This window comes from Dermacentor andersoni, chromosome 3 (assembly GCF_023375885.2).
Source record: "Dermacentor andersoni chromosome 3, qqDerAnde1_hic_scaffold, whole genome shotgun sequence".
In the NCBI taxonomy this organism is placed as follows: Eukaryota; Metazoa; Arthropoda; class Arachnida; order Ixodida; family Ixodidae; genus Dermacentor; species Dermacentor andersoni.
Window position 1 is genome coordinate 222,611,102 of NC_092816.1, and position 21,915 is coordinate 222,633,016.

Below are 21,915 nucleotides of genomic sequence, written 5' to 3' on the forward strand. Positions count from 1 at the left end.
GCCCAATTTTAGGAAACCGTGAACGCGTTAAGCCATCGATTGCTGTTATCAGGGATGACTCAAGAGCGGATGACAATGCTATCTCAGAATATTTGAATGCATTTTCTGCAGTTTTCATAACTTCTTGACGTAAATGAATTATGGTTAGGTTTTAAGAATATTGTACATTTTTGTGAAGAAAACTACATTCCCTCCACAAAAAAAGGAGTGAACAGAGAACATCCTTGGGTATCGCGCGAAATAATACATTTGAAATGAAAAACTAAAAGGAAGCGCAGAAAGAAAACCACACGTGACCTTGTGCACAAATCTGGCTCTAAACTGGACGCAAGTAGTAACTACAGACATGTTTTATTAAATTGTGCACCCAGTAAATTATTCGAACATATTATTTATAAGGCCATAATATTGCACTTAGAGAATAATAGCCTACTATACAGCCGGCAACATAGATTCCGTTCAGGTCTAAGTACTATATTACTCAGTTAGCTGAGATAATCCATGATATAGCTACCGCAATAAATAACAGAAGCCAAACAGATGCCATTTTCTTAGATTTTTCAAAGACCTTTGATTTTATTCCTCATGCAGATCTTATTACTAAACTAACTGCCATTGGTATACACGAGAAAACAGTATCATGGATCAAGAACTTTCTCGAAAACAGACAGCAATACGTAGCTATGAATGATATTGACACGTGTACTTATCTTTATCGGCCGACCACGTTTCGCCGCCTAACAAATGTTATTGCACAGCGCGGGACGCGCCTGCATGTATCCGAAGTTTCTGGAAAGTTATCGATGCTTCTATCCGCTGTCTGTTGTCGCCGAACCTTATGTTATCTGATTTCATCACCTGACGCGAATGGTGTAGAACTTTGTGGAAGGCACGCGGGTCCCAACGATTAGTCTGGAACATTCGATGACTGCTGTATAAAAGCCGACGCGCTTGACCCGCTGATCAGATTTTCGACGATCGCCGACTGTGTTCGCCGCTATCGTTGTGCTTTAAGTGTAGCCTGTTTTGTGGGCACAGGTTCGCCCAATAAAAGCTAGTTTTGTCTTTCACAGTACTGCTACTGTGTTCTTTAACGTCACTACCACGTGACAATATTATGTCTGATTACATCAACGTTTTTTCTGGTGTACCACAACGCTCGGTTCTTGCGCCCTCGTATTTCTGATCTACATGAATGATATTCGTTCATGCGTTCAGCCGCCGGTTCAAATGCGCCTATTCGCCGATGATGGCGTAGTGTACACAACAGCGAATACCAGAGAGGATCGGGTAAAACCGGACGATTCGTTAGCTGCAATACAAGATTGGTGCAAGAAATGGGGGATGAAACTGAATGCAACAAAATCTACCAGTAACTCCTTCACACACAATAAAAATGCGCTTCAGTTTACATACGCAATAAACAATATACCACTACGAAAATGAGATGAGGTCACATATCTCGGAGTCACTCTTACAACGAAATTAAATTGGGAAGCTCATATAAATAACATATATGACAACGCGCTAGGTAAACTACATTTCTTGAGAAGAAAACTTAGAAACGCACCTCTTAGTGTTAAATTAAATGAATACAGAACCCTCATTAGACCCGCTTTAGACTATGCTGGCATTATTTGGGCCCCGCACCAGAAGTATTTAACCGACAAACTAGAACGCATAGAGAACTTAGCATTGAGATTTATATATTCACAATATTCGCGTCAAACGAGCATTACGAACCTGCGCGCCAAGGCTAACGTTCAACCACTGGCTCGACGTAGAATGATTTCGAGATTAAAATTTCCATACTTCCTTTATCACGGCTCATATCGAACACCACAAGCAACATACATTCAACCGCCATTCAGACTTTCTGTCCGAACGAATCATAATAAATCGATCCGTATCAAATGCCGCCGTCGAACGAGTGTTCAGCCAGGTCTCGCGCGTTAAAACCGAACTTGGAAATAGAATGTCGAACGAGTCATTGGTAGCACTCTTCCACCTGACGTTTGGCCTGGCCAGGAACGGAGGCTGCTGCAAGGATTTTAAGCCGGGCCTGGAATTTTCGTCCCGTTTCAACTGTGACATTTTACACGGACTCAGCAGTTCCACTTCGCAATAAGCTCGTATTGCTCAATCACGGTATTCTTTTTTCTGTCTATATAGCGTACTCTATTTTGTACCAACCGCCATCTATTGTGTTAGACTTTGTCTTGCATTTTTTGTAGTTTTTAATTTAGCGTATTGTGTGGTGTTAAGCGAAATTATCAGCAGCTGTAAGTAATAATACCGAACGCCCGAATGCATGCCATTGCTTAGTATGTTTAGTGCGCGGTGCTATTTGTGTGTCGTTCTCTTCGTGATTTTTTAGTAAATCAGTGCATTTGCAATGAAGACCGCATTTGCCTTATCATGAATTGGCCTGCATGCCTGCGTTTCTGCACTTCTTGGACTCGTGCAGCATGCGTTTTCCGTGACGATGCGCGCGGAGGTCATGCGTGCTCATGCGTGGAAAAACTAGTATGTAGGTATTCTTGCCGAAAATCAATTCAGTATGCTTAAGAAGGGACTTTACAAAAAGACAAAGCTTTCTGGCTGCTTTTGGGTTACCCAAGAGTATCGCTTTTGGGTGCGTTTGGGCCAATCGGGCTATCCGTGGTTGGAGCGATCTGGCAGAGCTAGCCGCTGCAGGCCCTCGCCGCACGCGCGACACGCACCTGCGGCCGGCCGGCCCTGCCGACCATCTGCTCGAGCACCAAGTCCGGGTACGGCTGGCCCCCGTACGTGGTGGTGCCGCGCACCACGACCAACCGCGCGGGCAGGTTGACCCCCGCGGCCAGCGTGCTCGTGCTCACCAGGGCGCGCAGCGCGCCGGCGCGGAACAGCGACTCGAGCGCCGCCCGGTCCGAGGCCTCGAGGCCCGCGTGGTGCCAGCCCACGGCCGAACGCTGGACCAGCTCTGCGCGGGGGAAGCTTTCACTCCAGGCGCTTTGTCGCACTGAACGACACGTGTGATCTAGTCGCTTCGTTACCACCTAAACCAGTATTCCGCTATGTTTTGGTTGACAAATGCAACGTTCGTCGATATAATTCATTCGTCAATGCCATGTGTTTCTGTTAGACTTCTTTGTGCTTTACTGTCAAGTTTTCTTTGGTGTGCACTGTACTAATAAGTGCACTTGCTTTCAAAGTCACTTAATTCTTCTGTATCGCTGTTGTTTACTGTAATTCTTGCATGGCCACGCTGACGACGATGATGACTTATTGGCACCCCCTTTCAAATGGGGCGGCGACAAAGGGGTCACCGAGCCTGCGTGAGTCACTTGGGTGTGCTATTCACGCTTTTCATTCTATCATTTTCGCGTAAATACCATTTAATCTTTCTTGTCTTCCTCAAAACTTGTGTATCTAATTTGTACCTGTAACGCATCTGGTCGTATCAATCTCTTCCTGCCTTCTTTTTTTTTTTTTTTTCGCCAATACTTGCTTATCTCGACTGCTGACGGGTTGATGCTTTCGTCCACATTAAATCCGAGCACATCTGTAAGGTCTCGCTGGGTGAATCCCTTCGCATGCCATTAGGAAGTGCTCGGTGGTCTCCGGATTTTCGCCGCATACGCATGCCTAATCTAACTGCGAATATCTACTCCGGTATGTTCTTGTATTTAGGCAACCAGCTCGCACCTCAAAAGAACGGCACATTCCTTGGTGTTATTGCACAAATTTCCCTTCTCGTTTCTTTCTTTTCATTTTTGTGAATCTCGATGGATTCTTTTTTTCTTTCCATTCTTTGCATCCAATTCACTGCCTCTGTTTATCTCACTTTCTTCATGATGACTCCTGCATGTTGATTTACACTCTTAATTACCCTGCACTTGGTTTCCAACCTTCATCACTTCTTCCTTTATTCCGTGTCCACGTTTTTCATGTACAGAGACTTGTGCACTTTAGGCGCCCATTTATTTTGATCCATGTCTTTCTTCAAAAATAAGAAATAAAAAAATTTGCTCAGTGGTTCTATGACTGCAAACAAAGCCCAAGCCACGCCACCCTACACTGCCTCATCTGTGCTTCTATCGTAGGCTCCCGAAGCCAACGGGCCTACCGATCTTCGGTTAACTTCAAACCCCGACAATAAATCTGATTTTCAGCACAGAATGGCATTTTGAAATGTTAGTGCTCGCACCACTGCTCCTTTCCAGATCCCATGCACCACATCATACTTATTGGGACCCTAAAGTGCTCTATGTTCCATTATTGCTGCATTCCGCTTCCCCTCTATTTTCAGATTATCTTTATGGGCGCTCGATACGTGTTTCCTTCGTTAAGTATACGCCGAGGTATCTATATCGCTGGACTATGGGTATGACTTGCTGAATCAACACCACGTAGCTACTCGTTTCTTCAATAAGGATCACAATTCCCGATTTCTCTGTGCTAAAGTTAAGGCCTATATTTGCCGTTGCATTACCGCACATATTGGCTAGTGCCCGTAGATACCGTGCATCAATTGTCCACTAGTAGTACTATGTCATCCGCATATACCAGTCCGGGGACCTTCTGTTGCACCAGTTGTTCATTCCGCGTATATGATAAGTAAAACCCTGATTTACTACTTGCACCCGTCGTTTTATGTCCTTAACACAAAGCGCGAACAACAATGGGGTTAGAGGATATCCTTGCTTCTTTCATTGGTCAACTTCCACGACTTCATTACATTTTGGGCCTTCCCATACAATTGGTGCTCGGTTGTCTCTATATATCTACCTCAGCAGCTCTACAAAATCGTCATCTGAGCCTTCGTGCTTAAGAATATCCCATAACGATTCCTAAGAATATCCCATAACGATTCCTTATCTACGTTGCCGTAGGCTCCCCTGATATCGAGAAATGCTATCGATAAAGGTCTATTCTGAGCTACTGAAATCTCTATGTACTGAGTTAGTGCAAGCATATTATACTCTAAGCGTCTGCCTGGTCTGAACCCATTTTTTAGTTCCCTCAGTACAGTACATCTTCTCCGTCCACTTGGACAGTTATACTGTTATGGCTTGCATTGCCTCTCGATGTATCGCCGACGTTAACGTAACTGTTTCGCACGAGCTCGTCCTAACCTTATCACCTCTGCCTTTGCAGACGAGCTTCGTCTTATTGCTTTCACGCCATCCAACCGGAATTTTCTTCGTTCTAATAACCTACTCTGCGGCATTAGCCTATAGTGCCTTGCTCTTTGGACCCATGTATTTAATTAGCTCGAATGAAATTTCATCCGGTCCTACGGCCGTGTTATTAACATTTTCTTCAGTCCTTTTCCCAGTAAAGCTTTATATGCCAAATTCTGATTTCGCGGGCTTCTCTGTTGTTGCTGGATCTGTCCGAGTCTGAACTACGCTTTCTTCCGTGCCGAAGTTTTCTATAATGACGTCTCTGAGGTCCCGCAGCGCATCGTGTCCTTACCCTTACGGCTGTTTGCGAACTTGGAGCTCCGAGTGCTCTTACATGGTCGCAGAATGTTTTTGGTGCCTCTTTTGCGAACGTTACGCACCGAACGTTCACTGGCGCCTTTAATTCTCTCTTGCGCCAGCTAACTCGCCGCCCTTTTCTCGGTTCCATCTATGGAGCTTCGTGTAATCCCAACTTTCTGGCTCCCTAGACGCGACGCCCTTCTATAGCTTGCTTTAGTTCCTTGTCCCGCCACTTACGTGGTTTCCTCTTTCCAATCCGTCTTTTTTTTTTTCAACAGTTTTTCCCTTGTATCTTTTATTTCCTTCTGCATAACGTCTACCAATTCCTTATGTTCCCACACTGTTGTAGGAAACACATCCATTTTCTTCTCTTTGTTTTTGAGATCTCTGTTATTTGCTTTTCATTCGTTTTTAGAAATTTTGATGCAATTGGTTCGGGTTTCGCGTGAGCTTCTTTTGCAGATCTTAAGGTTAGATCTGAGGTTAAACAGCGCGAAGAAGACTAGGACACAAGGAAACAAATACCAGAGACAAGCGCTGACTGCCAACTGGAAGTTTATTTGAAATTCACCGGACATTTATACCTTTTTCAGCATAGGCGTGCGCACACCAGTCGCAAAAACATCTGCAAATCAGCAACATTATAATCTTTCTTCCGAAAATGTTGTTCCTTTTCCCGAGAACGCCAGCGAGGGAGTCCTTACACATTTATCTCCTTCCTTTCTAATGTGAGCATGAGTGCGATCAAAGTTTTTTAAATCAGATAGCGCGATTACAGAACGCAGGCTTTCCCAGTTCTGTGATCACTTCAGTATGCGAAGCCATTTTGCAGAAAGAGATAACGAGTTCCGAAACTTCCCAAAAAGAAAACAAAGGCAAAAGACAAGCGCACGTGGTGCCATACCTACACAAGTTGTCACACAATCTAAAGAAAGTCTCCAATAGACATAATATTAATTTGGTTTTCAGTGCCCCGTGTAAACTGTCCTCGATATGTAATCGCATGAACAAGCGCGAAAGGCACCTGTGCACCACAAATCATAAAACTCGTTTCACTGAGTGCAGGCGCAACGTTATCTATCAGATACCGCTCAGCAGTGGAAAATCCTATACAGGTCAAACGGGACAGTGCTTCAAGGAAAGAGCTCGTCAGCACAGCAGTAACCTAAAGAATGGCTATGGCAGTCATTTAGCCGGACACTGTAACAAGTGTCACTGCACCCCCATATTTGAAAAGGCAAAATTCATAGGGAAAAGAAAAAGCAAGAGAGAAAGGGAAATAGCAGAGGTTTATCACATTAGATAGGAAGGAGATAAATGTGTAAGGACTCCCTCTCGTGTGTTGTCGGGAAAAGAAAAAACATTTTTGGAAGAAAGATTATAATGTTGTTGATTTGCAGATGTTTTTGCGACCGGTGTGCGCATGCCTATGCTGAAAAAGGTATAAATGTCCGGTGAATTTCAAATAATCTTCCAGTTGGCAGTCAGCGCTTGTCTGTGGTATTTGTTTCCTTGTGTCGTCTTTTTCGCACTGTTTAACCTCAGTTCTAAGTATGGACCAACTAGCCCTCATCAAGACCTTACTAACGTTAGATATTTGTGATCGCTACCCAGGCTATCTTTCCCATGGTCATTTGTCAACATTTGGTCTCGTCATTTATAGACACTTTCTGAGACGAAGGCGCAATCGATACATGACTGCCTATTTCCGCATCGTCACGTTACCTGTTCGTGACAGTTGTTCTCCCTCCCAACTATGCTAAAAGGTTCTGTTCATCGCACAGATCCAGCCCTAGAGAACCATTGTAATCAGTATATCCGTATAAATACTCCATGTACTCATTCATATCTCCTACTAACACGGCCTGAACCAATTCCTTGAACTCATTAATATCGCTTGTAGTGCAATCGGTCATTTCTTTGTATTTACCACTGCCTGTCCATAGGCAAGCTACCCCAAGCCACGTCTGTTTACCTTCCCGTGTGCCATGAATGCTCCCTACGCGTCTTTGCCACTCCATACGTGGCCTAATTAGCATGCCTGCGCATCCGCCTTTTCCTGGTCATTACGTTGCGCCCGTTCCATCAGTTATCCCAAGCACACCACATATATTCGAGAACTCAGATAACTGCGTTAGGTGTTCGTCAATTGCACTGTCCGCTAAGGACATGTCAGAAGGCAAATGATTAGCGTTGCTGTCTACCTCGTCTATTTGCGCATGCCTGATTTGGGGGAGGTCTGTTTGGCGCCTAGGCAGAAACAATGCCCGCATGCTTCTTCTCCACAGCGCACACATGCTCTCACCGCGCAGTTTGGCGTCCCTGATGGCCGCGGCGAGCAGCTCCTCCGAGGAGCTCGCCGCTCTGCGAACCGGACCCAGGGAAGAGGCCAGCACGGTGGCCGCCTGCACCGCCCCCTTGCGAGTGGAGCAGAACTGCGAGGCACAGCGGCGAAGCAATCAGGCCGCTCTCGCGAGGTTCGACACACTCGTGTTCTGCCCACTTGGATGCGTCACAGGAAACGCGCAGTGCTTCCCCGTGGCCTCGAATCGGTGACAAGTACCTCTAGCTTAATCACGCGCTTTGTAAATAGTTACTGAATACTATTTCTATTTTAACGCCTTATACGAGGCGCATATACGCAGTTCATTTCCCTGGTCTTCTCGGCTGACTAAACAAGGCTGGTTGTTTCTATTTCGTTTAAATGGGAAGCGCGTTATGAGTGATGTACGAAACAAAGCCCCATCTGGAAATTACTAACACAGACGTTGCGCAGCTTTACAAGTACATTTTACGAACCACGTAGGAATTTGGCTCAAAACAGTTAACTTGTCACAAAGCTGACGTTTAGAGGGAATGCATCTTACGGGTGATGTGTGCAAAGTTTCTCAGAAGCGTCAGTTAACTGTGGTCATTGCAAAGTATTCTTTCAGCAACGGCTCGAAAGCGTTATATGGCCGTTATCTGCAATGCTTTCCAAAGACTTAGGAGACCTCTACGTCATAGTGAGGACATAAGGGCACGTAAGTGATGTGTGCAAAAGTTTAGTGCAGCAGGGCTCGTGTACCGTGGTTTGGGTAAACTTTAAGCATATCCGAATTGACAAAATTAATCCGTAGCCCACGGTGCGGATAAATTACATAAACTCTACAATTTATTTGAAAATTCCTAGCTTTTGTCGAAATTTCGAAAAATTCGTTAGCTTTCTGTTTTTTTAAAGATTAACCGTCGCCTTTTTCTTCCTTCTAATCGGCTTCTGTTAATCCCAACAAACTTTGTGTAGCGCTAGTGTATAACGTACAGTAATGCTAACATTCGACGAACATTCGGCTCTCCGCTGACGATCGAGTATTCTATCACAAAATTCCTTCAACGGCAGATTGGCTTGCGCTTAAATAGGACCTCTATCACGTAAATTGTGCTCGCGCTAGCAAATGATAATATATTTGGCTGATAAATGCAAACTAATGACCTCCAACAAGAGGTCCCTTTGAATATTTAAATACTCGCTTCAAGGCCAAATGCAGCGAAACTTCACTTTGGCTAAATTAGTCACGATGAGAATTTTATTGGCTGACCGCAAAGCTGGTGATTGCGCTGTATTGGCAGCCTTCAAACAGCCCCTAAGCAGACACCGCGGGCACGTGGCGGTTAGCGTAGGTGACGCAAGCTTCAGCACGTCTCCTCCGAGATATATGTGAGGAGGGAAGAAACGTGGGAAATTAAAAAACGCCTTTTTTTATATAAACGAGACAGTTTGATTCATTCAACGAAAATAAAACTCCTAATCAACTTTATATACTTGTGGTGAGGAAAGAAAAGTCAACTCTACTTTATCACTATCAATAAATTCCTTTTTTTCAGCGCCCAATATGTTTACCACTTGCAATGCAATGCAGCTCCTGAAGTGCACATAAAGGCGCGCTCGTAAAGTCCACCTGTTGTGCTGTTGTAAAGTTCAAGGTTGCGCTCTTTGCTTGTCGACGTTTGCCTGAATTTGATGGGGCGGTTAGTTTAATCGCTCCTTAAGCTGTTCAGTTAAAACTAGTGACTGCCAAATATTTGTTGATTTTTTATGTTTCCGTGCGGCTGCGCTGGCCGACGGGCTTGGCGTCAGACGGTGGGACCAACGCGTGGGACCAACACCCTACCCAAAACTTTTGTCGGCCTCCAAAGAAAGTATATTCTGCGCAGGGGTGCGATTTCGACACCCGTACGGCTGACGCTTCGCTGCATCTTAAGCTGGAACCGCATTTCCGCGAGCGAAAAACGTGAAGGCGGAACCGCATGGCGCGATTTCAGGCGCGATTGACGCGCGGATGGTGGGACGCGCGCGTCATTTTGGCCCAGCGTGATCCGGCACGAAATCGCGCCGCCGCGTGCTGCTGCTCGGAGTAGAAAAAAAAAAACGCGTCGCGCGGCGCGTCCGCCAATCAGAGTTCAGGTAAGTCACGTGGCATTTGGTCACGTGGCATTTTGAATTTCGGTTTTACCACCAGATGGTCCCGCTCTCTGTGCATCTCGACGGAACCTCTCTACCGCATTTTTTTTTCTCGGCAGAACTGGCGCGTGCGTCAAAGAAAGCACGTGCTACCGTGATTTCGTTCGCGCGCCGTGTAGGTTCGCGCATCGTGTTCACCCAAAATGAACAAAGCAACCTTCAACGAGGCCCTAATAACTGAAGTGGAGAAGCGTCGCGTCCTGTGGGACGTACGCGACCGCAATTACAAGAACAACATCAAACTTGACCAGGCTTGGCGAGATATAGCAGATACCCTCTGCGTAGACGGTATAGCAGATGCTCTCAGCATGCCCCTTAATAGTAGCTATCGCCTCTTCTGCTCGGTAGTAAGCGGACGACACTCTATTTTCTATGTGAAGTTGTAAACAAGAAGCGGCCTCTCAGCATGCGAAAGGTACATAGTCGCAGTTTCGCGCTCAATCTTGCTGCTTGAAATTAAGCTAGATAAATACACTTCGGACAAAAATGTCGCTGTATAATTACACTAAGATTATTTTTATTGTATTGTTCCGTAAGTTTAAGGGCATATGATATATGCGGTAACAGAGACAACTTATGTCGTTGGAGGGCAGGTTGTCTGGCAATCCGGAAAACGCGACGCGAAGGCGCCGCTCCAACGGAGGAAGGAAACTCGGGCCCTGACGTCACTCTTTGTGAAGCTCATGGCCGCTCCATTTTTTTCGTGCAGGTGCTCGAGCGTCGGCGGCAAACGGGCGTTCGCTGAAAGCTGGAAACGCCCGTCAAGTCGAATGGCGGGGCATTTCAAAATACAGCTGTAATGGCAGGCCACCAAAACAAATTTCGCGCCTATGAGAACAAAATGACGTCAATTCCGCTTTTAGCGATTATGACGTCACATTATTTATTTCTTCCGGTGCAAGTGTTCTATCGTCACACAGATGAGCCCCACGAACGGCTAAGGAACTGCCACGTCTTGAACGTATGGACTTCTTAAGCCTGGGTGCTACACATGGCGCGAATTTGACTGCATGCGTTTTCACACTTGCGAATTCGCAGTTGCAGCAAATGAGCCGTCGGACCCTTTGTGCGTGCGATGTTCGGAGTGCTGAACTTCCCTGCGAAAACGCACATACAGCAAGGACCGCGAACTAATCCAAACGTGGATCGTACACGCGTCACTGTGGCCTTCCTACTTAATTTTGGTTTTGATAAAGTAACGCGCTCCAACCCAAAGAAGCTTGACGAGCACCGCTTCACTGCGTTCTCACCGACGCCACGCCTCAGCTCGCGAATCGCAGCTGCCGCGCTCGGTGCACGTGAAACGGCAATCTGCGGAAGTCGAGGCGGCGAAAAACGCGCTGTAAAATCGCTCCATGCTTTGTGGAAGCTGTGGCGTGTTTGCCTTGGCCGTGGAGCCTTTCGCGAGGCCAGCTTCTCGGTGGAAGACATTTGCCGTTCGTGGCTTGTTGCCCGCGGAGCCGCACCGGCTCACATCACATCGCATACACAGAGCTGGGCGAATGAAGGTTAAGTAAGCGACAATATTCGCCGGTCACAATTTAACCTGAATACACCTGCATTTACGGCCCCCTTCTACAACGGTGAGCCTCATCGGTGAGGCTCGAGAGTTCTGCATGAATTCTGATCACTGGGTTAACCCACACGTCCTCAGCACCAACACACATCTGTTATTTCGGTGTTTTGATAACATCCCATTGAAATAATTCACAAAAACCACACTTCACTAACACAGCACGCTCTCTGTAGTTTTGATCTGGCGCTTAAGAGATAGCTGATGCATAATATTTAGTGAAAATGCAGTTAAAAAATAATGTTACTCATCAAATTTGATAATGTTAATACTATATTGCAATTACTTTGTTATAGTTACGCATAGGCGAGTTTTGATGACATTTACGTTAAAATACGGCAATGCATATCTGAGCGCATATAGAAATGTAGGAAGATACCTAAGACAAGGAAACACAATCTGTGCAATGCTATTCACTGCGTGCTTGGAACAAGTATTCAAGCTATTAAACCGGGAAGGCTTAGGAGTAAGGATCGACGGCGAATATATGAGCAACCTTCGGTTGCCGATGACATTGTTCTGTTCAGCAATACTGCAGACGAGCTACAATATATGATTGAGGACCTTAACAGAGAGAGTGCGAGAGTGGGGTTGAAGATTAATATGCAGAAGACAAAGATAATCATCAATAGCCGGGCAAGAGAACGAGAGTTCAGGATTGCCAGTCAGCCCCTAGAGTCTGTGAAGGAGTACGTTTACCTAGGCCAATTACTCGCAGGGGACCCTGATCATAAGGAGAAAATTTACAGAAGAATAAAAAGGGTTTGGATCGCATACGCCAGACATTGTCAGCTCCTGACTGGAAGCTTACCATTAACATTGAAAAGGAAGGTGTACAATCAGTGCATTTTACAGGTTCTGACATATGGAGTGCAGCAGCTTGCTGGGCGAGTCGGTACGTCTTCATAACTATTACACACAGCGCGCACTAAAAAACACGGACGAAGAATAGACAAACACGAGCGCTGACTGTTTTTTTTTTTTTTTTTTAGTGCGCGCTGTGTGTAATGTCTGACATATGGGGCAGAGACTTGGAGATCGACAAAGAAGCTTGAGAACAAGTTAAGGACCGCGGAAAGAGCGATGGAACGAAGAATGCTCGGCATAACATTAAGAGACGGGAAAAAAAAGCGGTTTGAATCAGAGAGGACATAGGTATAGCGCATATTCTTATTGGCATTAAGAGAAAAGACTGGAGCTAGGGAGGTCATGTAATGCGCAGGTTAGATAACCTTTGGACCACTAGTGTTTCAGAATGGGTACCAATGGGAATGGGAATAGTGGCGTTTTCTAAATATACTGATCTAAGTAAACCTCTGTTTCAATTGCTTCGTGTTCTGCCGTTCAGTGAGGCGTATAAAGTAAATGTTGCTCAGGCAGTTAATGCAATAATACGTTATAATGATCCGCTACCAATCACAATATTTAATTTTCCGGCACGAAACACGACGGCAGCTACTAATAACTGCATTAACTTACCACCAGGTCACAATGTATATAGACATAGACTCGTGGAGTTGAACGGTGCTCAAATATGGAACGCACTCAGTGTTAAGACCAGCCAAAACTTTGTGCAATGCTTAAAAAAACTTGTTTCATGAATGCTCACATGGTCTTTCTATTTGTATGCCCTGATGTCATAACACAGTCTTTTGCTTATTGTATATTTTCCATGTAAAAATGCTTCAATAACGCGTGTTGTCTCCTACAATAAGTACGCTGTTCTTCTCATGTCAATTTTGTTATTGGAACTAGCCGCCAAGGCTATGGGTCCAGACAGTATTGTGCATCGTGTGTATGCAATGACTTACATAAATAAATAAGAAGGGAAGCGCAATCGAGGACGGCAGAAGACGATGAAATTAGGGGTTGCCCCAGTTGGCGCAGGGTCATGGAAGACGGAGAAGCCTTCGTCCTGCAGAGGACTGGGCGGATGAGCGGGCGTCGCCACGAGCAAACATCAGGGGAAGCCAGCGGTCGTTTCGCAATTATTGTTGGCTGGAAGAAAACAGCATGTGATTTCACGTTTTCCTGTTCTAATGACATTGAACTTTTTCAAATGTTTCAATTTCTGACATATTGGATGCGTAATTTTCATCAATTAGCGTTTCGTGCCGCGAGATGTAGTCGTGCTGCAATCACACGGCCATAATTGATGCCGCTGCCCATTGGTTCGGGAGCGCATTCCAGCCTCGCCTTGGCGACCGTGCGGACGCGCGCGGCGCGAAGGCGGGCTCGCGTTCACCCGCCACAGCTGGCTCGGTCATCGCTTCATCGTCGACGTCACGTGCAGGCCGCGTTTACGGGGGCACGAATCATTGCGTAAGGGGGTATTCAATGTTTTACGTGACGGGCAGATTTAATTTTGACGAATCCCAAGCGGCAATGTCGCGCCGATGCCGCTAACCGCGCCACCGACCAATCTCGAGAACGCAAGCGACAACGGTGAACTGCGGGCATGTCGTCACAGACTCTCTCCGTCGCAGCCGAACCGGTGTGTAACCTCATTAAGAAACACAAAGACGCGTCAATCCAACCAACGTCAAAAGGATTGCAGCGCCCGCATCTCCAGTGGTGGGCGCCCAATGTACGGAGATTTGGATTGGTGGTTCCGCAGATTCGATCCCAGCTGCAACTGTGCGAAGACCACCATTAGTGAACCGAGGAATAAGCTGCCCACCGCGAGCGAGGCTTGGCTCGTGAACGGACTCGTCGCCGTCGTCTCACGCGCAAGAGAAAAAACACCGGGAGAACCGCGAAAGGAGCACTCCTAAAGCAGGCTCACAACGCACGCAAAAGCGAAAATGAGGTGAAAGAATGGTGAAACAAACGATTTACAATATGGACTGCTTGCGAAGTCTGACTTGCATGGTGTAACACTCGGTGTAACTAACACAGCTTCGCTGTTCAACCATCTTCACGCACTAGAAGGGGCGCTGGTATTTTGGAATTTTTAGCCAGCTGCCGAACCGCGCGGCACACACCAGTGCGGAGGCTGGTACCTCGAACTGATCGGTCTGGAGAGTTTAAAGTAGAAATAAAACGTCGGATGCACCCATAACTTGTACCCCTACATCAAAAGCTTGAAGACCGATATCTTCAAAAAAGGCTTTGCCAATTGGATTTTCACGAAATGTGAACCAGACTTCCTGAACCGCGTGCTGTGGACGGACGAAGCAAATTTCTACAGAAGGAAAGAAGAAGAAGATCGAGGGACCCTGGCTGCTGCTTCACATGCGCTCCGTAGTTTTCGGGATTTTTTACCCGTCTAACCCAATTGGACCGTCGAAATTTTGGTCGGAACCGACGTCGGAAGCGGAACGGACCACGAGGACACCATTTTCGAGCCGGTGGGTCCGCTATTTTTGGATTTACACGAGCTTGAAGATTCCCTACGTGGCCGGCAGAAGCTAGGCCCATTAGGCCTACCACGGTAGCGGGGCTCCGCGGCCCTCCCAGCCTCGGCCAGCGGCAGAGGAGCCTGGAGCGATTTCCCGAGTCATCAACCCCAACCTAGCACACCTACAACCCCAAGTTTCGACAAGTTTCATGGCGGAAACACACGAAATTATGGATGAAGATTTCAGCGACGCCGCCGGGGAGACCCTCGCCCACGGAGCAGCGGTAACTACTCAAGCCCTGAAAGGCAGCACCCCAGCGACACCAATGTCACAAGCAAATCAAGGCAAGGACACAGACACGGATTGGGAGATCGCCATATCCAAGCGGCAAAGAAAACGACAACGTAGCGGAAAAGCAGAACTTTTGGCGGGAAAGAAGCTAGGGAATGAAAATTCCCTAGACTCGACGAAGAGCACAGATGGCGCACCAGCTGTGGCCAAGCAAGGAGAGGGAGAGAGAGCGCCGAGGAGGAGACTGCCTCCGCTCCCCAGAGATGATTTAAAGATAGTCCTCCGGCCGAAGGGACTGGCAGTGAAAAACCTGCAGACACACCAAGTGGCGCGAGCGGTGGTTGCGGCCACCGGACATGGATGCAGGGCTGAAGACCTCATCATCCGGCTCCGCACGGGCTCAAACATCATCATAATTAGTACAGACAACGAAAGTGCTGCTCAGCAAGACAGGCGCATCACGCAACTGAAGATTGGTGAGCACAGCTACGAAGTCAACGCGCACGTGGCGGCGCCGGAGGGAACGCTGCGCGGGGTCATTCACGGGGTGGACCCGGGGACCCCCGCCGAAGAACTCAAGACAAACTTACGAACACGCACGCAAGGGGTGAAGATTTTAGCGGCGAGAATGCTAGGCCGATCTAGCACAGCTGTTATCACCTTTGATGGCCCCATCCTCCCCAAGCAAGTTTTGTACTACGGGGGAGAGATGTGGTGTTATCCATACAGACCAACGCGGCAAGTTTGCTATATTTGTTGCCAGCAAGGTCACCGGTCGGACGTTTGCCCGACCCCTGGAATCAAAGCTTGCAAGCAATGTGGCCAGAAAGATCCGGAAGAACATCATCAATGTACACCCAAGTGTCTGCTGTGTGGGGGCTCCCACGCGGCGGGCACAAAGGACTGCAAACAACGCCTAAAGTCGACAAACGAACTACGATGGGGACCCCAGGGCCAACAGCGGCGGGGACGCAGCAGGAGCAGAAGCGGAGCAAGGCTACCGCGCTGGTTCCGGAATGAAGATCAAGAGCGACGGAGCGACTACCGGAGTGAATCCAGGAGCCGCAGCCGAGGGCGCAGCCACAGTCAAGGCCAGGGCAGAAGCCGGGAGAGGGACGAGTCCTACCCACCCCTGGGCGGCGCGGGCCAGCAGACCTGGTCGAAGCCAAATCAGCAGAAGAAAAGCGGAGGAGTTAAGGTGAGCTGGGGAGCCGGCCCTCCCAAAACGCTTCTTGCTCCGCACAACAATATAACCAATAACACAAGCATGCAGACAGAAAACGAGAAGAGGCTTTGTGCCGAAAACAGTAATCTTAAAAAAGAGCTTGAGCTCTGCCGCGAAGAAACCCGGCAACTCAGGAAAAGAATAGACGACCTAATTCAGGAAATGCAAGAGCTGAGAAAGGCAGGTTTCTCACCAGTTAGGGCGCCATCACCGCCGCAGCAACATATAGAGAGCACGCAAACTAGCGAGGGGAACACCTCAATTGAAGACCTCAAAGCTTTCATGCAGCAAATGCAGCAGCTAAATCAAAAGATAGCCCTGCAAGACCAGAGCTTCCGCAACTACGTAAAGAATCAAACTACACCGAGAACAGTAAACGACGCCCGAGACCGCCTCTACAACGAGCGCAGGTTTGGATCAGAATCCCAGGGAACAAATGACAACACCAATACATCAACATGGCAGGACCAAACCAACTAGAGATTTGGCAGTGGAACTGCAGGAGCTACAAGCGCAAGCAAGGGCTCCTGCAACAGTTCATTAACACTAGAGGAAATCCACCAGATTTAATACTACTACAGGAAACAAATTGCATCCCAACCCTAAAAGGATATACGTGTCAGGAAAATGGACGAACAGCGACTTTAATAAGCAACAAAATAACAACCATAACACATAAGGAACTAGAAGACACACAGCTAGAACATATCGTGACCGAAGTGATTCCAAAACGGAAAAAGAAAGCTAAGAGCACTTTCGTAATCAATCTATATAGCCCACCTAAAAACAGAGGAAATTTTATTAAGCTTTTTGCGGAAGCGAAGAAGCTTGCAGGGCAAAGCACCCTAATAATAGCAGCAGACTTCAATGCGAAGAGTCCGCAGTGGGGCAGTAGAATCGAAGACAAGAAAGGGCGCAGTAACTGCACAGCTGCAGAAAACATAGGCTGCGAGCTACTCACAGATGAAAGCCAACCCACCAGACAGGGCAATAGCGTAAGCGTGGACACGTGTCCCGACCTAACCTTTGTCAGGGGCGCTAAGCAAGTCGAATGGGAGAACTTGCAAGAAAACCTCGGCAGCGACCACTACATCATCAGGGTCAGCACAGAGACAGAAATCATCAGGAGGAAGATTGGCAAGGCAAGTCTAACAGACTGGGATGCCTTTCGAGTCCACTGTAGACAGCTAAAAGGGGACATAACCTCGGCAGAGGATTGGAGCCATCAACTCAGACAAATAAGAGATCTCTACACAAAAGAAGTGGAACGAACAGAACAAGCACCAGAAGTGGACAAACGACTCCTCAGGCTATGGGAGGCACGACGAGGCCTAACCAAGCGGTGGAAGCGTCAGAAGCTAAATAGAAAGCTTAAGAAGAAAATTGCCGAAATAACTCAGCAAGCAGAGGAGTATGCAACGCAGCTGGCAAGGCAGGGGTGGCAGCAGTTTAGTACCTCACTGAATGGCACCCTAAGCACAGCCAGAACATGGCATATCCTCAGAACACTCATGGATCCGAGCAAGAGCAAGGCGGAAAGCAGCAAATCCATTCAGAGATTAGTCCACCAGTATGAAGGAACAGAACAACAACTGCTCCAAGCAGTACTGGAAAAATGCTACGGAAAGATCTCGGTAGAAGGCTACCGAGGCGACTACCAGGGTGAAGAAAATTCAACTACAGACCGACCCATCACAAGAGAAGAGGTCGTCGAGGCTGTAAGGGCTACAACGAAGAACACAGCAGCAGGGGCGGACAAAATCCGAAACTCCCTAATTCGAAACCTCAGCGACGAAGCAATTGATCAGCTCACCCTCTACCTCAACAAACTATGGGAGGAAGGCAAAGTACCAGCGGAGTGGAAACACGCCGTAGTGGTGATGATTCCCAAACCCGGCAAAAAACTCCAAATTGAAAATCTCAGACCAATTTCGCTTACATCATGCCTAGGCAAGCTGTACGAAAGAATAGTAACCCGAAGAATCCAAACGCATCTTGAAGACGGAGGATGGTACCCCAACACCATGTTCGGCTTCAGGGCAAACTTGTCTACCCAAGACATCTTGCTACAGCTAAAGGAAGAGGTACTCGAGACAATGCCGAAACACGGGGAAAACGTGGTCATGGCCATCGACATCAAGGGAGCCTTTGACAACGTGTCCCACGCCGCCATTATGGAGGGGATCAACACCACTAATTGCGGGAAGAAAGTCCATGACTATATCAGAAGCTTCCTAACCGACAGAACAGCGACAGTAGGCCTGGGAGACCTACGGAGTGACGCCTTTCAAACGCCATGCAAGGGCACTCCGCAGGGCTCAGTAATCTCGCCAGTACTCTTCAACATAGCGATGGTCAACCTTACCAAGAAACTTAGCAAAATCCAAGGAATCAGTCACGCAATGTACGCGGACGACATAACGATCTGGACTACTCAAGGCTCACTAGGGGATAAACAAGAGGCACTACAAGAAGCTGCCACCTGCATCGAAGAATACACAAAGCAAAGAGGCCTCAGATGCTCCACGGAGAAATCTGAACTCCTCAGGGTGGGCAGACACCCCACTGATGCCCCGCTCGAAGTAAGGCTAGAAGGACAGAACATCCCGGAACAAAAAATGATTAGAATCCTCGGCATGTGGCTGCAAGGAAGCCGGAAATGCAGCCACACAATCTGCCTGCTAAACAAAGCAGCAGGACAGGTGGGCCGAATGATTAGCAGAGTGGCACACAAGCGATATGGCATGAAAGAGGAGGACACACTCAGGTTGGTCAACAGCCTGATAGTAAGCCGGGTCACATACTCACTGCCGTACCATGCAATCACCAAAACCGAAAAAGAGCAAGTGGAGATCATCCTCCGGAAAGCGTATAAAACAGCTCTCCACCTCCCAAGGAACACATCCAACGACAAACTCATGCAACTTGGAATCAGCAACACTTTTGAAGAACTAAGGGAATGCCAGCTCAACGCACAAGTACGAAGACTCAGCAATACAACAACAGGAAGGGCGCTCCTGACAAAGCTAGGTCGGGAAGTAGAAAAACCACAAAGTAGCAGGGCCACAATACCAGACCCACTAAGAAAGAAACTACGAATACAACCTATCCCTCGCAACATGGACCCAAACCTCCATGCGAGTAGGAGACAGGCTAGGGCAGAGTTTTACGAAAAGACGATGGGACATCGGGACAATACAGTCTATACCGATGCGTCCCTATACTCACAAGCACACAAAAACAACGCGGCAGCGGTAGTAGTAAATAATCAAGGAGAATTAATCACAGGACTCACGGCCGAGGTGGCTAACATAACCGAGGCAGAGGAAATTGCTGTCGCACTGGCAGCGGAAGAAGGTTATAGAACAGGAATATCCCTCAATATTCTAACAGATTCACAAGAGGCGTGCCGGAGCTATATAAGAGGCAGAATTAGTAGCACGGCGCTCAAGATCCTCAGCAGAGTTCCAATCGCTGAGGGACAACCCACACATAACATTATCTGGATACCAGGCCACGCAGGGATCAGGGGCAACGAAGGGGCGGACAGCCTAGCTCGAGGGATGACCAGCCGAGCAGGAACGTCAACCGCCCCAGAGGGGCCACGGATCAACTGCGGGAACAGCTATTCAGAGCTATTAAACCTCTATAAGGGGCTAAGATATCAATATCCCCCACCACATAAAGCATTAACAAAGGAGGAGGCCGCAGGATGGCGGAGACTGCAAACGGGCACCTTCCCAAACTTACACATACTAAGTAGGATGTTCCCCACGCAGTATAGCGCAACCTGTCCGTGGTGTGGAGCTAAACCAACATTATACCACATTACATGGGAGTGTACAAGAAACCAGGCATTCCACAAACACAAAACACCAAGTGCGGAGCAATGGGAGAGCTGGCTCACCAGCCGCGAGCTAGAGGCTCAAAGAGCTCTAATAGCGCACGCGTGCGAGGCGGCCCGGCTCAGTGGAGCCGTGGACTAGGGGCCCATCCATGGCTGAAGAGGACCCAAGCTTCAAGAATGAAGACTTCGGCCTCGAACCGCTAAAACCTTAAAAGACTCAATAAAGTTTTCCATTCCATTCCATTCTACAGAAGCGCACGAGTTAACATTCACAACACGCACTACTGGAATGCTAAGGCGCAGACACGACGCCAATACGAATGCTAATTTAATGTTAACGACTACATCGTCGGACGCATCTCTTTTTGACGCCATGCTAACGACGCAACTCTACGTGAACGACACCCTCGAACGGCGTCTTGCGCACCTTCGGCGCACGTGGTTGCAACACGTTGGTGCTCCCGCGCATAGTGGAGGCAGTGGCGTAGCAACGGCGGGGGGCTTGGGCCCCGGGTGCAAGGGGCCAGTGGGAGGTGGGGGGGTGTCATATACATCTGAAGACACCCCTCTTTCCGCCGGCGTGACTGGGCGCAAATGGCAAAGAATGCTCCGGTATCCTGTAGCCCGAGCTCATGTACCCGATGAGTTGCGCAGCAGAATTGTCGGCTGCAGCTCTATCAACACCCCACGAAATAACTGTACGAACGTGCGGGCAAAAAAAATTTCGCAAAATGGTAGCTAAACTACTCGCCTTAGCGGAATGTTACACGTGAAGTGCGTTCGTGCCGTGCGTTCATGCTGGGAGCAGGCGTCGCTAAACATAGGCGTTGTAAGGCGTTGAGGCTCTTGGGTCCCTCGTCCGTTCAGAACGCGCAGCGACGACGAACAAAGACAGCAGGAAGAGGGTGTTCAATGAGCGCGCCCGGCGCTCGCGTTTACGGCGCAGCGTTCGTTGAGAGCGACGTTGCATAAGTGCGGCCGTCAAAAGTCGCGAATGGGATCCTCTGGATCGTCTTCAGACTTGGTGCGGCCGAAGAGTTTGGTGGCGTATGACTCGACAGGAGTCGCGGGCACCGCGATGCTCGGCTCGCTTTTACTTCCCCTCTCCCGCTCGCTGCGAGAAGCCGCTGCGAAACCTACCGTTATGTTTCACGCTTTCCTTCCTACCCTCGAAAGTTGCTACCCTTGAATTGGTAATTAAAACTTTGTAAAAATATCTTTTGTTACTTGTGACGTGAGCCATATTTTGCACGATGCCGCATTTGTATTGGCTGCCAAGCCTTACAGTCTGACAGAAGATGTGCACACGCTCTTATCACAAGTCATCAGCTCAGCACCCTGTGTTATTTGGCGCAGGAAAAACAGCGTGTATACCTGCTGCATTCGCGATCTTTGGGAAAGAAAGCGAAGGAGAGGTGGACCCGGGGGACGTGCGTGGTATCGAAGGCGGCTGTACTGGTACTGAAGCCCGGAAATTGTCGATATCCTCTCGCCTTTCTCGACCGGGGGGGGGGGGGGGGGGGGGTGACAGAAGACCTATGGGCCCCGGGTGCCAGACGACCTAGCTACGCCACTGAGTGGGGGTCAGACTGGAGCGTGTCGCGACAAGGGTCTTTCCCGGACAGTGGATTGGCCAGCGCGGACCCGTACACTGGACTGCGAGGTC

At 48.1% G+C, this 21,915-nt stretch overlaps 1 protein-coding gene across 1 annotated transcript in view; it reads right to left on the reverse strand.

Annotated features, from left to right (window-relative positions):
• Positions 1-2,643: 2,643 nt before the first annotated feature.
• Positions 2,644-21,915, reverse strand: part of LOC129385897 (probable ATP-dependent DNA helicase HFM1) — a 33,808-nt gene continuing 14,536 nt past the window's right edge. Inside the window, exons 2-3 of the mRNA XM_055073064.2 lie at positions 7,777-7,906; positions 2,644-2,965 (exon numbers count right to left, since the gene is read on the reverse strand). Of these exons, the coding sequence (XP_054929039.1) occupies positions 2,685-2,965; positions 7,777-7,906 (411 nt within the window). The 3' untranslated portion in view covers positions 2,644-2,684. The remainder of the gene's footprint in view (positions 2,966-7,776; positions 7,907-21,915) is intronic.